This window comes from Zeugodacus cucurbitae, chromosome 2 (genome assembly GCF_028554725.1).
Source record: "Zeugodacus cucurbitae isolate PBARC_wt_2022May chromosome 2, idZeuCucr1.2, whole genome shotgun sequence".
NCBI classification, from domain to species: Eukaryota; Metazoa; Arthropoda; class Insecta; order Diptera; family Tephritidae; genus Zeugodacus; species Zeugodacus cucurbitae.
The window spans coordinates 9,262,093-9,281,192 of record NC_071667.1 but is presented as its reverse complement, the minus strand read 5'-3'; the positions used below and the strand labels follow the sequence as shown (position 1 = coordinate 9,281,192).

Here is a 19,100-nt window from a genome sequence, read left to right as displayed (position 1 = left end):
TAACACTTTGATTTTTCTAACTATGTACCTGTCCATATCGTCGTACAGACAGTGCAGGAGTTTACCGATGTCGATCATGTTTTCGGATGACAGCCGTACACCACTCTTGGCAATCCCGTATACGATTTCGTTGCCCTCGATGCCTTTATGGCCTGGCACCCAGTAGAAGCGTAGCCGCATATTCCTGGCGACACTCTCCACTGCTGCCCCGCTGCTCAAAGCACTTTTAGCCTATATTCAAAACGAAATTATTGTCATGATTGCTGCTTGGCTGTCTGCGTAGACATTAACTTTAGAGTATCGAGTTTGTGCGTTGGAGGCTAGCTCTGAAGCTTTCCCAATAGCAAAGACCTCTGCTGGAAATATACTGCAGTGGTTCGGCAATTTGAACGGTTGTTTTATGCCTAACTCCGGACAGTATATCACTGCACCAACTCCATCATCAAAAGTGGTTAAAAGAACAAATAACTAGTATAAATATAATAGACTGACATAATTAAATAGACATATACAGAGAGATTAAAATTAACAAAAAACTGGCATAAATAAAAATGCATCAAGATTGGTACAAATAATACATAAAAGAACTGGTATAAGTACAATACAAAAGACTGGTATAATTGAATAGACACACAAAGAGATACTTATTATAAACAAATAACTGGTATAAAATATAGACTGGTATAAATAAATAATCGTAAAATTTGGTATAACCCATTTAAAATATAATACAAAATTATACCATTTATACCAATTTTATTGCTCCATGTTCACGCACAAAATCAAACTTTAGCACCACTGTACACTGCAATTCGCAATGATCGTAATGAAAATTTTTACTTGCAAATAATAACTTTTGCACAGCAGCTGCAACAACACTCCGAAACCAACAACATGACGTGCAATAAAACCGATCAAATGCAGTAAGAAAGTCGACAAAAGTTAGGTGACTGACAAACAGGGTAGCATACAACAACAGCAATAAAAAACAATAGCAATCAGCGAAATTACCAGTTTCGCTTTCAAACTTGTGTACGGAACATTTTCATTTCATTCGCAACGCAGCGTGCGCAAAGACAGCTAAGTAGCCGAAGAGCTTTAGACACGGTTTTTGTATGCAGTTTACAAAAGTTGTGCCAAATTGTTCGTCCTTAAAACACGAAGAACTAATATCTATGTATATGCGTGTAGTGCAAAAGTGTTAGTGTTAATCAAAAATCAAAATATAAAATATTTCATTGATAAATTCCAAAAGAGACACTCAAGCAATGAAACCCGCGGATTTGAATGAGCAATATGCACGCTTTCCGGAAATCTCACGCGATGAGATGAAGAAATTCGTCAATTGGATACACGCGCAACCGCATATGCAAAATTTGTCCGAAGAGGCCGCGCTGCACTTCTTTCACGCCTCCATGAACAGCATGGAAATGGCCAAACAGGTGCTGGATACCAATCTAACGGTGCGCACACATTGCGAGGACTTCTTTACGAATCTGGACTGTGAGCGACCGGAGCTGCAGCGAGCCATGCGAACAGTGTAAGTGTCCGTTACGCTCGTCAAACATTTTTGCACTTGTCGTTAAAAATGCCGAATACAACTCGTCATAATCATATTTATTGCAATTTATCATAATCGATTTATAATAAACGTCGAATAAAACCGCTAGAACGCCCGAAAGCGATACTAATCTTCAATTGCTAACTATGATTCATTGTTAAAAAAATATGTGCCCCAGCCCGTGACCCACCGAGTAGCACTCATACGTCCAACAAAGTCGTCGCTGTCATTAATTTTAATTATAAAAAAATATATATAAATATAAAGCATTGTCTACGGATATGAAACCTCTATTTTTATAAAATGCTGCAAATAGATTATAGACATAAAGTTTCCAAAGTTTCTTCTTTGAATCACTTTCAGCTCAATTTGTCCGTTACCACAGACCACACCTGAGGGTTATCGCGTTATAATCGGGAAGTTAGCCGATACAAACGCTTCGAATTTCAATTTTGTGGACTGCATGAAACTGTAAGTATGATATATTAAAAGATATTCACTAATTGTCTCCTAGTTATTTGTCCGAAAAACGTTCTGAGTTCAGAATTAAATTCAATAATTAGATAAGTTGTTAACATATTCATATATATATTGGGACAGTGTATTGGCTAAATCACTTGGTGTCAATTTCAAGCAAAATCAACTGTATTGACCTAGTTCTAAAGTTCATTTCACTCTCTCTAAGCGAATTGCAATTACTACTTATATATTTTAATGTACCCGTGTAAAGAGGTCTATGAGATATATTATACATATGTCCCTCCATGCTTCTCGTAAAGTTAAAAAAGTTACATATTATTATATCAATTATACCGTTAACACTTGACACTGCTAATTATAGTCATTTATATGTCAAATAAAACTGAATTAGCTTTTTAATTCGAGAGATTACGAATTAATTAGTAATTAACCGTTGTTTTCAAGTATTAAAAAAGTTCCAGTTTATATCTAATTGTGGACATTTTAATTTTAATTGAAATGTATATATAATAAAGGGTATACATACAGATCGTCTAGTTCTTTCCCGTGTTATGCACTAATTATGGTATAAGCTACTTTATAACTATATATTATATTTGTATAAAGTATATTCTTTTATTGTTTTGATGTCATACGAGAATTCAATCGTCAGATTTCTCTCAGAAATATATCAGTCTCATACTAGTTACAGATACATGAATGTGTAGCTCAGTTCATAAGTAACTATGCCTACTTCTGAACCGACTTTTTAAAAATTAAGTACTTTCAGACCAGTTCGAAAATATTCTCACAAAAATGGTAGCTTAAACCTATAAACCCAACGATTTTATTGAAATATTTTACACGTAAAAGTGGGCGGTGCGACGCTCATATCGTAGTACAAATTCTAAAATCTATATAGTATACCTATAAAACTACACTACATCGTATTCAAGATTATTTGTCGTTTTCGACCTAATGGCGTGCAAAGCACCTAGTGTAAACCAATTAATCTGTCACACTTTGTAAAATAACTTTTCACCTTTTACTATAGTTTAATTTAAAGGGTGATCCATTTCAAGGTTCCCTACTTTTTCAAAGAAAAAAACACAAAAAATTCAAATTTAGTGGGGAATCATCATTTGAAAGAGCATGTTTTGGCATTTATTCTTTGAAGATTATCTCTTTCATTCATCCGTTGAGTCCAATTTTCGATGACTTGTTTGAGCATTTCGACTGTTAACTTGAGATTGACAAGCGTGATGTTTTGCTCCAAGGCCTGAATCGAAGTGAGATTGTCGGCATAGACTTTAGACTTTACACATCCCCACAGGAAAAAATAGAATGGTGCGATATTACACGATCTTGGTAACCAATCGACCAGCCCAAAACGTGAAATTATCTGCTCACCGAAGTGTACTCCCAATAAATCCATTAATTGATGCGATATGTGGCGCCGTTTTGTTGAAACCAAATGTGACCGAGATCATGAGCTTCAATTTCAGGCATCAAATAGTCGGTTATCACTGAGCTCTTTTTTGTGGATGAAATTACTGCTCTTGAATCACTTCAGGTTGCTCTCCAGCCAAATATGGCAAATTTTGCTTGTTTACATACCCATTGAGTCAGAAACGTAAACGTGAGCGTGAATTTTCGTAATAATATTGAACAATTTGAAAACGTTGTTGAAGCGTAAGTCTTTCCATGATCAAATACCAAACAATGATAGATTCAGAAACAATAGATAGATTTTATTTTTGAAAGTAGTATTTTGTTGCTGAAAACAAGCAAACAGTTAAACTGTCAGGTAGTAGCCAAGAATTTTGTTATTTTTCTTTTTAAGCCTCACTTTTTAAATATTATATTTTACACCCATAATATTACAGTTACTGCATGATTTTCGATATGTGGATGTGCGAAGATGGCATACGTCCGGGACACATTATGGTTATGGATTTAAAGGGTGTCACCTTGGGGCATGTGGCACGCATTGGCATATTTCAGATGAAAAAGTTTCTCTTCTATTTACAGGTGAGTAAACGTTAAGCAATTTTAGATAAGATTTATATTAAATAATATAAACCACACGCAGGAAGCTGCCGCGATACGTCTGATTGGTTTCCATTTCATCAATATTGTACCGTTTATGGATAAAATTTTGGCACTCATGACACCGTTTATGAAGAAGGAGCTAACCAGTATACTATATGTACACAACAACTTGGAAGATTTTTTCAAATTTGTACCACAATCTATATTGCCCAAAGATTACGGCGGCACAGAGTTGGAGTGTGTGGAATTCAGAGGTAGTAAATATTAAATTATTGCTATTATTATACTATTTATGTATATACAGTTGAACTTCCCTAACTCGAATCACCATAATCAAAAAAAACTTCGAGTTAGAGAGACTTCCGAATTACGGAAGGTAATTTGTATGAAATTTGATTTCTATTGCTCGAGTTATGGAAAACTTCGAGTTATAGAAGTTCATCTGTTTGGAAAAGTAATTTGGGTTGCGAGTTGCCTTCGCAATTTTCTGCATATTTCTTTTAATTAAAAATCTACATTAAATTGATTGTTTTCAGAAACCGTTTACGCCAAGCTCAAAGAAAATCGCGAGGAAATGTTGCAATTTGAAAAACGTCACCAAGTAAATGAAAAATTGCGTCCGGGAAAACCAAAAAATGCCTCAGAGCTGTTCGGTATTCAAGGGAATTTCAAGAAATTGGATATTGATTAATATTATTGAATTTAACAATAAATTTAATCTTTAATTTATAATTATTTTGCAGTTATCTGGAAGTATTCTTTAGAAATATGGTGTTATTTTTAAAACTTATAGTTAATAAGATTAACAACAAAATAAAATAAATAAAATTAACAAATTAACAAAACAAAAGTCTTTAAAAAATATAGAAATTTTTTATATGAAAATCGCGGTTATTATTTCGTTATAAATTATGTTATTTTCAATAGTTCTCCAATTTAATTTTTCAAAAGTAACGGTGCTATAAATTAGTTTAGCATTTCGAAAGCGTTTCAAACACTCAGTTCAACCATAAAATTAAAATATGCATAAAAATTTAATATTTAAAATATTTTCCGCTTTATTTTAATTTAATTATTTAGTAAATTTATGGAATTCAAAATAGGTTCAAGTTCAGTTGTGAATAGTTTCTTGTGAGTAATACATACATAGATACATATTTACATACGAAAGAATGCTTAAAGTAACGGCGAAGCCATTTAATAGTAACAATTCATAAAAATCTATACTCAAATAAAATACTATCAAATATATTTATATTGTAATTAAATTAAAAACAAAACTATTTTGTTAATATAATAGAAGCCACTTACAAGTAGCTGTATTCAGTATTTACGTAGGTGTCCTATTTAAATGTGTGTCTGCATAAAGTATTCATAAAAAGAACTAAAGCTAGTTATCGATATTTCAATACATATTTTTAACATATTATCTTGTTTATTTTTTAATTTCTATATATATTTTTTGCGATAATTATTATTTTATAACCAAACAATTGGTTGAGTCTATATATTTGGACTCTTGATTATGATATTTTTTGTTAATAAATATCGGCTATATTCATAATTATAAGCTAATAACGGTACTTTCTCAAAAATTTCCTTTTGAATATACAAACTAGTACTTAAAAATAAATACTTAGTAGTCATACGCCACTACGAGAATTAATAGTTAATATATTAAATAATATAACATAGTAATAGTATTGGTATATAGATATATATGTATGTATATTTTTATGGGGCATATACAAATGGTTTTGCATGATTTTTTACATGAATATTTTGATGTAATTTTATATGAATTCATATACAGTATATGTCTGTCTGACAGGTTTATATACAAGTATGATATATAGATGTTGTTGTATTTCACTGTTATGAATCTCTGAATGAACCAATACTTTAAAAATACTTAAACTAACTTAAATTTATGATTTATACAACTTATTATGTAGATACATTTACTCGAGTACAGTTTAAGTTTAGCGTATTTATGTTGAATTCATTTTTCTCATGTAGTCTACGGGTCTCTAGCTATTATAATAGCAATACTTATATCTATTTATTTGATATTCACTTTTATTTACACAACTTAAAACTAAAAAAATTATGCGAAATGTCAAATTGAAAACAAATTCGAGTGCACAGCACTTCTTTATTATTGTTGTAAAATGAATTGTGAATGCAAGTGATTGAAAGCAAACGCCATTTTTAACATTTTAGAATCTCAACTATGCATTCCTCTTCATCCAAATTAACTTTATTTCCTCACAAGCGTAATGGAAAGCGGCGAACTTTCGATTATTGCCTCTAACGAATGCTTCTGGGCCACTACAGGTGCTGCTTTTACTACTGGTATTTTGTTGTACAGCGCGGATGAAGTTTTCTTAAATTTTCCTAGCAGTTTATTGGTATTTTTATTGCTACAGCTGCCGTCGCTTATTCGCATTGCATTTTGTGTGGACGCTGTCACTTCTTGATTGACGACATTTGAGCATGCGTCCGCTGCTCTTCATCACATTTGTGTCGGTCGTAGCATGCCACAAGACATTGACGTTGCCGCGCCACCGGTTGGTCCGTGTATAGTAGCCATTGTTTGTTGTAATGCTTGTACTGCTGCAGCAGCACGACTTCGCGAATTACTTCGGGACGAACTTATATTTGATGATGCACTGCCACCACCACCACTGACATTTCCAGTGCCACCGCCACTAAGCATACGTTGATGCTGTTGTTGTTGTTGCTGAGTTGTTAACTGTGTCATCGCCTGTGTGACATTCGATCCTGGAGCGGTTATGGTAGCCATATTTGCCGCGCCCACATTATTATTGGGTGCTGCGCTGGTAAGCTCCCAGCTATTGCCGCGTTGCACGAGTGCGGTGATGGGCAGCTAAAGTGTGTGGAGAAAGAAAGGAAAAACAAATTAGTGTGCACTTCAAAAATTACATACATCTTGTAGTCTTAAAAAACAAAACTAAAAAATGTATGTCGAAAAACCATCAACTTACCGGTATATTGACGCGTTGCACTGAATACGTCGAGCTGCGCAAATTTCCACCACCACTATTACCATTACCAGGATTGCCGCACTGAGGCACAGTGCGCAAATATGTGTTGGAGGGCAATTTGAGCACCTCTGTTGCTGCCCCCTGTGCCACTGCCACGCCAGCAGCATTGACGGGGGTAATTGAGTTCATGGTGTTGTTACTCGAACTGCCGACACTAGACGAATTTGTAGCGGATTGCTGATGACTCACTTTCGAAGTACTATGTTTATCCTTTTTGTTGTTGTTTTTGTTATACAGCGTTGATGGCTGATGTTGTGACGCAGCTATTGAAGTTGCAGTTGTGACGGCCGTCATATTATTGTTGGAGTTCTTATTACCGCAACCTACATGTTGTTGTTGTGGCTGTTGTTGTAGTCCCATTGCCGATACCGTCGTCGTCATAGTACTAACCGTTTTCGCCATACTATCGCTAGCGCTGGCAATAGTTGGGCGTGTCTGTGCACAGGTTGCCGAATGGCGCGACCAATGCATCTGTTGGCAGGGATAATCACAGTACGATGTATTCCAGCAGCAATAGAACTGAGCCTCTCGACCACAATTTGAACACCATTGTTTCTTTTTAGTTTCCTCAATGGATCTCAAACGTTCCTGCTCGCATTGTTTGCGTATCTCGTTGGAGATGCGCGTCTTCTCGTTCTCCATGCTTTTACGCATTTCGGAGAGCATCAGATCAGAGGTGCGTTTAAGTTCGGCGATTTCTTGCTCATACGCCTGTTTGGTGCGCTCAAGTTCTATTTTAAGTATGGTTATTTTAGCTTGTAATACGGGTTCATCGCCTTCGGACATCTCTAACATGGTATCCTCCATAACCGATATGAAGAAGTCCGTTAACTAAATAATAAATAAAACCATAATTAATGTGTGATGTAAGGCAAATTAAAAAGTTTAGTTAAGTATAGATCTTTGTACTACACCCTAACCTAACTTATCTTTTTTCAATTTCTATATATTCCATATATTTCACTCACCTTATGCGCATTCTCTACCAGTGTCTGACACACTGGTCCCGCTTGTGAGGGAAACATTGTCGTACCATCCGATTTCAATGGACCGTTAGGGCGTTGCATTAACCTGGGTGGACCGCGGCAGATCGCATCCGTAACCATAGATGTTAAACTCGATGTGACAACATCAACACTAGATGTGCTGGCCGCATTGATTGCGCTACTTGAAATGCCGACTGTCTGTTGTGTGGGCAGTTCAACTGCTGAGGATATGGACATGATACCGCTACCACTACTGACGTTAATGTTGTTGTTGTTGCCACTCATTGGCATATTTGTGCACATAGAAGCGCCAACCATGGGTGTCAACATATTAGAGGATGGTTGAGAGAGTCCCGCCAGTGGCGGCGGTGCTGACATGGTGAGTGGCGTGAGCAGAGCAGGTCCGTTTGGACCAATACCGCCATTGCAAGTGACAAAAGGTGTGACTATTGCCGCGGAATTAATGGCAACATTCGTTGCGGGATTCGTGTTGATCAACATGTTATTATTGTTTGTGCTGTCGGCATTATTATTGTCACCCAGCACCGCCACAACTGTTGGTGTTTTCGAAACCGCGGTAAGCGGTGGCACTGGTATTGAATGTGTGTTAGTATTGTTGTTGTTAACAATGACATTTCGTTGAGACTCATGCGGCGACCAGGCTTGTCTTGGTATTGAAACCATACTGTTCTTCAAGAGCGTCCTTTTCAAATCGTTATTGTTCGATAGGGGCGATGTAGAGGGTGGCGGTAGAACAGGCGATGAGAGTGGTACACACGAAAAATTGTTGCTGCGCGTTGCACCATTATCAGGCGTAACGCGGTTCGGAAATGATTTGCGTGCACGTTGTAGTGGCTGCAGCGATTGCGACTGAGTTTGCACTTGAGACGCTGGCGATGATTGCGATAATTGCTGTTGTTGTTGCATTGTAGCGCGATTGGCTTGCGTGGTGCTTTTTTGTATCTGCGATTGTGACTGTGGAACAGCTGATGCCGGCAGTGGTCCGTATGGCACACCACGAGTATTGGACCGTCTATTGGCGGGACTTATATGCATAGCCGCGGAATTCTGCACACTTGGCATATCCATCACAGCAGCGCCCTCCGGCGTTGTTGCAGCAACGGTTTTGAGTGAAACCAGACCGGGTTGAGCGCCGCGATTATTTTTCGCATTCAACCGTTGGATCATAGTGTCGCCGACGCGCACCGCATCGGGTAACCCGACAGCGGGAATATTGGATGCATTATCGCCACCAGTTGATGTTGTATTTAGGTCTTGCTGTGTAGCTGAAAAAGTTGTGACAGTATTAGCTGTGGCGGTAGTGGTTTCCTCCTCATCTGACATTATTTCTTGCTTGATGAGTGACAAGTTCGGCAGCACAGCCGGCACTACGACAACAGGTAATGAAACATGCGATGTAGTATCAACGTTTACCTTTGGTGTTGGCACAATTACCGGTGTAACATTGGGCGCTGTTTCGTTCACATGTTTGTTAATCTGTGCACCATTTATGTTGGCTGCTATTTGCATGTCTGCCTCATCGTCCGAAGTAATTTCTTTCTTTATCTCAACAAAAGGCACCAAATCTTTTAGAATATGTGTATTTGTTGTGGATTTTGTAGAACTTTTTTTACTGTCATCCGTTTTATTTGCATTACTACTGCTACTCTCCGGGCACTTTTTGACATTTGCATTACCGTTATCATTATCAGTATTATTGGTGGATCCACTTGTTTGTGTGCCGCTTGCTGTATCTGTTGCCGCAACGGGTTTCTTCGCGTCACAGTCGGTGTTTGTCTGTGTCTCCTCTATTACTGTATTCATTCCAGCCGCTAACTTTGCAGATTCATCGGCCTTTCTCGTTTGACCCTCCTTCGATATCTTCTTAATTGTCACACCATGCTTATTCTTAACCAAGTTCTCCATTAATGCTTGAGCTTTATTCGACGGCGTAGTTAAGGGTACCAGTGTTGCTACAACAGCCAACTCTTCCTTCACTTCATTTACTGCAGCAGTTGTTCTAGCTTCCGCGTTTACTTTGGTAGTGGTGGTAGCGCTATTTGAATTAGGTACTGCTGAGGAGGATGCAATTTTGCTTTCGGTACCCATTGCCACTGTTAACGCATTGGCATTGGTTTTAATTGTAATCACTGGAACACGTGGCTCATGCTTGGCATGCTTCGTGCGTGGTCGGTCCGCTGTTTCAGTCACGTTAGTGGCACTGTCGACGCTACTACCACTTGTGTCAGTGCCATACTTACGCTTGCTGGAAGCATTGTAAGTACTGGTTTCCGCATTGACATCAGGCTTAGCAGTAAGATTAACACCTCCCACCAAACGCTGATCAACATCTTCCTTGTCAAATTTTATCACTTTCGGCATGGGTAGTTCCACTCCATCACCAGCCTCCTTTTTGTGTTCGCTCGATGATTTGCGTTTCAATATGACGGCGGTCACCTTTGACGAATTACTATCATCGGAACTTGCTTTGCTAACCACTTCATACTTGGGTGTAACTATAGCTCCCTTGACTTCACCAACACCACAACTACTGCTTGTACATGTAACACTACTGGGCTTCTTATTCGGACTGGCGGAATGATCAGAATCGTTGCTCGACTCTGTTGTACATGCCTTTTTTATAATCGACAAATGATTATCTGCGGTCTTTACAATTTTATATTGTAACGAAGGTTTCGGCACCAGCGCCTGTTGCCGCTTCATATAGTCCATCACACCAGGTATCATCATTTCCAGTTGCTGGAGCTCCTCAGTTGGTTCGTAGGGTGTTTTAAATTTAGCATATTTGAATGCACCCACTTTAGCTCTAATATTTTCAATATGCACCTCAACTTCTTTGATACAATCGGCCAACTCACGTGCCGAACGCTTGCCTGTTTGTGTATTTGGATCCTGCTCCGAATAAAGAAAGCAATCCTTGATTGGCACAAAAGCACGATCATGTTCGCCAAAAAAGCGTACATTCACATGTGAGAGTCCCTGTCCGGGACCCATAGCTTTTGCTGGCCAATATGGAAATCCCTTCAACTTGGCCCATAATAAGAGATGTGGCTGTGCGCAAACATCCACAAACCAATCGGTACGTGTGTTAGCGTTCAAATAGCATTCGCCACAGGTATCGATTTCGTTGGTCTCCTGTCGACAAACTTTCAATATGGCCTTGGCAGTAAACACCTCTTTACTAGAACCTGAAATAAATTCGATTTTTATTTAGGAATATGAAAAATGGTTAATTTCTAATTTGTGTGTGCTAACTCACTGCCACTGTTAAGTATGAGTGCATTGTGTAGTATCCATTTTGTTTCGTTGAGGAACTCTTCGCAACAACGGAAGGTGCGTTTTTCAATTTTCTCCTGTAACGTTGTGAATGTAACCGGGTTTGCAATGTACTTGGAGTAATGTAATAGATCACTGTCGGTGTATAGGAACTTGGAATACTGCAAAAACAAATGGAGTAAAAAAAAACAATTAATTATTTTTTATAAAACACAATTGACAATTTCAATACAAAAATTCAATAACCTAACCTAAAAATACTATGTTACATTAAAATCAATTTATCTAGCTCTAAATATTTCCCCTGTGATGATTTAAAGTGTAAACTCATTTTAATAGCTACAAATATGTATACTGCGGTGCAACGAAGCTTGATTCGAAAAGAAAATAGGTCAATATGCAATGCATGTGTATATATGTATGTAAATATGTCTACATGTATCATTTTCCATCAATTATATCACTACTAAGTGATTTGACAGATAAACCCAAAATAATATGTACCGACTAATCTCAAAACTTTTGATTCGAATTGCATATACTCGTAAGTACATATGTATGTATGTATGCATATTATTATTAACAAAACGAGCAAACGAACGGAAAAGTAACAAAATAGCATAAATGTGAACGCAATGAGGAACAGGTAAACAAATAGAAAGCATGTAGTGAGAAAAGATACATACATACATATATACAATTACAAATAGTACGCTCTTAACCGGTAAATTCGCCGCAATCTGCAAGAGAGCAGAAAAATCCGATGCGACAAAAACAATATGAAAGAGCAAATATAATGCATTGCGACAATTAAAGAGTAGTACTCGTATTAAACAAGTTTGCCATACAAATCCAACAAACCCGGATATAATGGATGGAATTTGTAATGCTAAATACATAATTACTTAATACAAACAAATCGGGTCTAACATATGTATGTGCATACAAGTAATTGTTAATCCATATCCATATATAATATATACATATGTATGTGTATATCATATATTTGTTGTTGTCATATATGACTTATCCTTGTATTCGCAAGCCATACAATTTCTAACGTAGTTATGTAAAATATGTAATTTAGTTGAATTAGAGAAACGCTGAAGAATATGTGATATTCAATATATGTATCTATCAATGTATTCAAACAAGGTTTTGATGTAACTTATCACATTGCCAAAATCATCATCTAATTTTTATTTCGAAAAAATTATGTTTTTCGATATTTTGGATTATATGTTTCTTATTTTTCTGTATCTAATATATTTAATTTATATATGTATGCATATACAAATTAACGTAAATTATGTCTCTATACATTTTAATAATTAACAACAAACTGCTAGCCATAACCTAACTTTAATAACAGCATTTTAGTTCATTCAAATAAATCATAGCCAGACGAAAATGTTCATAAAATAAGACCTACGTAACTAAAGTAGATACGGAATAATACTCAAAACATATTTGTCTCGTCGTGACTAACAGATCCATCAATATTTATAAAACATTTTTTTTTTTATAAATTTATTAGCGCTTTCACCTTTATCAGTCCAAGCTACTGTTATCGTTGTATAACCTCAACATCAATGTGTGTATTATCAAAGAAGGTATTCTTATTTTTTGCTATGCCATAACCAAATTATTTGTTTTGGTAGAAATTAAGACTAAGAAAATAAAGGTTTTGTTTATACATTTACAAAATATACATATAAGTATGTGTAATATATACATATATTTTTTTCTAAATTAATGTATTGTATATACGCAGTTATTAAAAAAAATGTCACGAATATGTATGTATGTATAGACATATATATGTACGTATTTTTTATGTGTGTATGTCTTTATGATATGCTAATCAAAAATAATGTCTTACACTATTGATTGATGAGTAATCATATGTAAATAAAGGCCACTTGTTAAAAATTGTCTAAAAACGTAGCTTTAATCACGAAAATTAAGAATATACATATACATATATTTTGCAACGATATTGTAATATGAGAAAAATAAAATAAAATTAATGAAATAACCTCAAATTGCAGTTTACATATAATTTATATATATATACAGCGTGGTGCAACAATAAATATATATGTACATATTTATGTAAGTATAATCATTCATACATAAGTACTGCAAATTTTTATATATACTATGATGTACATATTTTATACATTTTTCTTGTATACTTTGTATGTATGTATGTAAATTTGTTCTATATATCATGCATATTGAAATTTAAAACAACGATTAGTTGTTGCTCTCTCAGCTGTAGCTGTTTGTAGCTTTTGCTCTACAAAATCAACCAACAAAGCTAACAGAAATCTCCATTGCCGTAGTAGATACAAGTTCGTAAAATTAACGATGACGATAGCGTACACGAAGCAAACGAAAAATAACAAACAAATATGAAATGAAGCATCATGTGATGAAACAGATTGACGAAATGAATAACAATAGGAAAATCTTGGTTGTATCGGTGAATGAGGCGAAATAAACGCAAATAATGTACAACGAAATACCATAGTATAGTTATATGTTTTTTCGACACTTTTATATTTATATATATAACACGCAAAAAACAAGTGCGATATAATAAAATATAAATTCTATTTCGAGTTTTTGTAAGTGCATGGTAGTTAAGCTTGGGTGGACGTGCGATTTCTTTAAATTTTTAAAAATAAATATACACCTGTATAAGTCGTTATAAATGTACATAAATACATGTTAAACTACAATTTTAGATATTTACTCACCCCTTTAACCATTTTCATGCGTTTCAAAGCGAACGAGAGCAGCTGACTCAGCACATCTAAGGACATCTCATTGCGACGAGAGCTGCTGTGGGAACGATAAAAGAATTTAGAATAGTTTGTTTATGTTTTAAGTTTCAGAACAGTGTAAAATTTATTACTTAAAACTACTTTGGATATCGAAAAATTGTTTATTGGTATGTTATAGAGATAAATTCCAAATTTAAAACTACTTGTATTGAATAATTTTGTACTCAACTCGATATTTGCTAAATTAATAGAAAAAATTAGAATTTAATCTCGAAAATTATTATTTTAAAATCTCGAAACTCACTTTTTTCACAATATTTTTTTACGACTGCTCAAATTATAAATTTAAAGGTTATGTAGAACTTGTGTGCATATAAATGGTTTTTTGAAAAGTATTAAATAAAAGTATTAAAATTTAATTCCTAATTAAGTATTGCGTAAAAAACTGATTATTCTTTTTATAATATAATCCTGAAACTAATTAATTATGACATTACGTAAAATTATTTTTGAAAATAAGTTTTTTAAGCTAAAAGTATTACCAACCGGGTTCAAACCAAATGAAAATTAAAAATTCTATGAGTTTACCGTTTGGGGCCATTTAGTACGTTCTCCACAGTCATGCACTCTGGGCATACCCACGAATCATCTAATTTTGTGGCTGCTGTCACTTTAATGCATGTACAATGGTAGCAACGTACACATTTGGAACACGGGAACAAATCAACAGACTGACGGCATTTCCAACAAAAGCTATCCCAGCCTCTCTGTAAATTTTTGTATAAAAGATATTTACCAATTATTTATTTTCTATCAGCAAAACTCATAGCACTTACCTTCGGTGGCGGTGCCCAATATTTTTTTAAACGTGCCTCTACACTATCGACATTAGATGTTGTTACAATATTGGTTGAGGTCTCACGCTCCAAAGTTGTGTCCAGCAAAGAGTTTATACTGCTCACCAAACCAGCAGCCGATGCATTGCTATCGTTTATTGCATTATTCTCCACCAACACCAAATTCATATCATCATCTTCTCCAACATTGGCAAAACTACGCTCGCCATCATCCGCTTCTGAGGACACTTCACCTTCATCATGTTTGACACGATTCAAGAATTCCATTTGTTTTTGTACAAATTCGGAATTTTGCGAGCGCATATTAGTGCGTTTGAGCAACTTCTCATCAGATGGCCAGCGTTTGAGCTTGCCGATGGATGAGTCCAGAATATCCTCACTTTTGCGATTAACGCTCTTGCTACGCGAACGTCGTTGCAAAGTGCTCGATGTCGAACTGCCACTATCGTCTTTCAATGGAGCGAATTTACTAGGTTTGCGGTGCTTTTCGCCATAGTAATGATGATGATGATGGTGATGTTGTTGTTGTTGTTGTGTATAAATTTGTTCATTCGCATCTTTTGGTGCACTCTTTTGGCGCTTTCTTACGGCATCAGTGACAAACTCACTTAAGACCTTTGATTCATTTACGGATCGTTGAAGTGCAAGAAATTCGCGTGATAACGGTGTACTACTACGTGCAAGAAAGCGTACATTTTGTTGCTGTTGATTGAGTTGTGACGAATCAGGAGATTTCTCTTGATTAGGAGAATTTAGTTTGCCGACATCCGACACAACGGACTCAACAACCTCATCGATTGTTCTACCCGAGCCGTTGGAGGCTTGACTAGACGATGAACTATGCACACCCAATTTAGCCCTATCCACCGGCTGTTCATTCATCATCTGTACCATAATGAGCTTATTATTTTTCGTTTTCATTGGCAACATTTTAGGTTTCACGGTCACAGCTGAAACGATTTGTACCGGTACGGGGCAAATAGCAACTCCGTCCAGAGAGGATTCAACTATTGCCTCGGTTTGTGAATTCATCTTCGGTGCAGAGTTAACCAATGTTGTTGTTACTGTAGTTGTACTACTATTATCAATTTCGCTTATTTGTTCAGTGTGTGGAACGGTAACAACTGTATCATGTTCTAATGCATTCAAATTTGTAAGCTTCAAGTGACTATCATTTTCTTTATAATCGTCACGCTCATTAAATTCATCATCCACAAAGCTTCCAACTTCAGTTTCAGGCTCCTCCAGTTCATCATCAACCTCATCTTGATCATCTTCTACATCCATATGTTCATCGTTACCTCCGCTACATTCATCGTCTTCCATATCCGCATCTTCATCCTCTGTTACCGCTAAAATATTCGTTGAGATCAGATCACTTTTTAAAGTCGGTGCTAAGGTGGACGCATTGACAATAATGTGTTCATATGCCGGACCCGGTATCGAATCGACACTGTCTTCAGCAGCCAATGTATTTTTCTCCATTACTGTGTTGATGATATCATAGGAATGCCGATATAGTCGAACTCAATGCTGAATACGTACGCAAAGAAATGGAAATAATTAAGAAAATAGTTAGTATGCTTGTTCGAACTAATTTAATTAATTATGTAAAGAAAAATAAAAATCATATACACAAATACCAGCAATGGCAAAAACGAAAAGGTTAAATATACGACTGGGGTGTATGACAACTAAGACGAATGAACGATGTTGCTGATCAGTTTGTGTGTTGAACGTACATACATCGTTTCTACAGTCACTACAACCGGCTATCTTCGTCCGCTACGATGAATACACACGAAACGTAAATTGCATACACACAGTCGATTAGAAATTTGTTATTCGTATTGTTATTGTATGCCATCTTCAACGCCTACAAAATGTATGTACCAACAAATGCCGAAAATAGTACCCCATACCCCCCCAAAATGCTTTCGCAACGAAAACATCCATCCCAACAACTACTTACAGGTATGAAAAGAAGTAATCGTATACCGTATAATGCAATATTTATATATGTACATAGATGTGTATATATTTATAGTATAAATTTTATACGTATCCAAATATGTGTTTGTGGTATTGTAAGAGTATACGCGTTGTTGGACAACCAATGATAAGTATTCTAAAATTTCTCTAAAATATTGTAGCCAGTAGACTTAATATCTATTGTTACAACAAATACATACATACTTATGGATAATATACATATATGTACATACATATATTTCAATATTTTAGAAATCAAACTTTAAAATATAATTTAAAGTACGTTATTGTAATAACGGCACATTTTATAGAACAGGATAAATATCCTTAATAATTAGATGGAATTGATATGGATAAAATCACAATTGTCATACAAAAGTTTGACACCATAATGTGGACTAATAGATACGGCTGCGGTAGCAATGTCAACTTATACAGTATGCCTAACCAACAAACTTCATCTCAGAAGAGTACTATAACCTCTAAAATCCACTAAATTAAAAAAAAAGGGAAGGCAGCAAAATATACACATGGTAAGAACCTCATTTATGATATTACTTGGAGAGAAGGGGTTTGCGTTGCTTTACACGCTTCGTCTATTATAAAAAGGTGAATGATGAAAAATCATATAATCCTTTTGTAACTGTTGGCATTGTATATGAAAATTCAAGACAAAATATAGCTTTCAATTATCTGATTGAACAAAATAAAGCTGCTCTCGTGATGACTATTTGTTTTCCTTTTCCCTTTAACACAGCTCCAGTCTGATGCAACCACTATTAATGCACCTTGCACACATACACTCACAATCATTAAATAAATCGGACAGATCAACAAAGCTTTGGGCAACCACAGACTACAAAAAACGGGATTCGCTAAGACTTGCCACTACATGGTACTCTATACCATAGATGTAAAAGATCCATTTGTACAATGTGACAATGAGACTCTAATATGTCAACAATTCCAAGTAAAATATATTAAACATGACATAATGAATTATTTAAAAATATATTATATTAAATATACTTACATTTTGTGGTCTAAGTACAAGTTGTCGTGATCTTGCAGCTTCTCTCACTGCTGCTGCTATTTTTCCGAATTGTCGTGACCTGCTGCGTTTCGTGCAAGGCTCACATACGTGACCATGGTGTGCCAGCTCTACCACATTTCCTACAGCCTAGCTTATGCGTTGTATGTGTGTATTGTTTTCCGATGGCTGAAATAGCCTTCACTGATATCCAGCAGGACTATGGCGCTGTATTGATTTCTCTTCCGGGATATAACTACAAGGTTTTATACTTTTACAGCGTAAAACCTCAATGACTGCTTAGTATTAGTTTGATAATCAAACCAAAATATTTGCAAACAACTCTTTGGTATGAACCGAACTACCAATGGGCGCTGTTAATGCATTTCCAGCACTTTGCTTACAATCCACACCTTTTCCACGCTGCCAATACTAGTAGTGTTTAGTTACAAGCAAGAATAATTGTTTTACGCATATGTACCCATATAATTTTACTTTTTAATGTTCAATACTTGAAATCGCTCTTCTTCGTTGACTTTGTCGCCTTCACGATTCGCAAATCAAATCGTTCACTTATTTGTATGTGCGAATGTACATTATACACACAAATTTATACATATTTGACGTTTTAGTTTTTTGTAGTCCATTTTTTGCTTACGTTTTTGCTGTTGAAAATAATCTAGTTTACATGAATTGGAAATGCAATACACTAAAATATGCAAATTTTCACTCAATTTGTCAACAATATCATTTTACTAACTTTACCATTGAATTTTATTTTATTTTTAATACAATTTCCAATATTATTAGCGTTTATATCGTCGCTCGCGCTGCTATGGTTCGTTGTTGTCTGTCCGTCTCCCTGGCTATTTTACTTCGTTGTTGTTCACGAGGTCTGGCCACTATTCGCATTTCGTCGCATATGCAAAGCCAATATGTACTTTTGTTTTTGTTCGATTGCTCTTTACACTCTGTACGCTCACGTTGAAGCGAATATGCATGTAAT

The 19,100-nt window shown here is 35.7% G+C and overlaps 2 protein-coding genes across 5 annotated transcripts; one reads left to right on the top strand and one right to left on the bottom strand.

Moving 5' to 3' along the window:
* Window positions 1-987: 987 nt before the first annotated feature.
* Window positions 988-4,908, top strand: Ttpal_5 (alpha-tocopherol transfer protein-like). Its single transcript, XM_011180996.3, has 5 exons — window positions 988-1,540; window positions 1,925-2,032; window positions 3,907-4,051; window positions 4,113-4,326; window positions 4,609-4,908. Exons 1-5 carry the CDS (start codon window positions 1,269-1,271, stop codon window positions 4,761-4,763), a joined length of 894 nt encoding a protein of 297 aa, XP_011179298.2. The 5' UTR covers window positions 988-1,268; the 3' UTR covers window positions 4,764-4,908.
* Window positions 4,909-5,935: 1,027 nt separating this feature from the next.
* LOC105210189 (uncharacterized) lies at window positions 5,936-19,005 on the bottom strand. 4 transcript variants are annotated; one of them, XM_011180993.3, is made up of 9 exons: window positions 18,860-19,005; window positions 18,098-18,773; window positions 15,052-16,605; window positions 14,804-14,982; window positions 14,189-14,273; window positions 11,407-11,584; window positions 8,109-11,335; window positions 7,081-7,971; window positions 5,936-6,962 (listed from the first exon to the last, which is right to left on the bottom strand). In XM_011180993.3, the coding sequence occupies exons 3-9, from the start codon at window positions 16,555-16,557 to the stop codon at window positions 6,588-6,590; spliced, it is 6,441 nt and encodes a 2,146-aa protein (XP_011179295.2). In that variant the 5' UTR covers window positions 16,558-16,605; window positions 18,098-18,773; window positions 18,860-19,005; the 3' UTR covers window positions 5,936-6,587. The 4 variants fall into 4 exon arrangements, with proteins under 4 accessions (XP_011179295.2, XP_054081372.1, XP_028894857.2 ...); XM_054225397.1 differs by having other exon boundaries at window positions 18,098-18,759; window positions 18,860-19,001; XM_029039024.2 differs by having other exon boundaries at window positions 18,855-18,990.
* Between the last annotated feature and the right edge of the window lie 95 nt (window positions 19,006-19,100).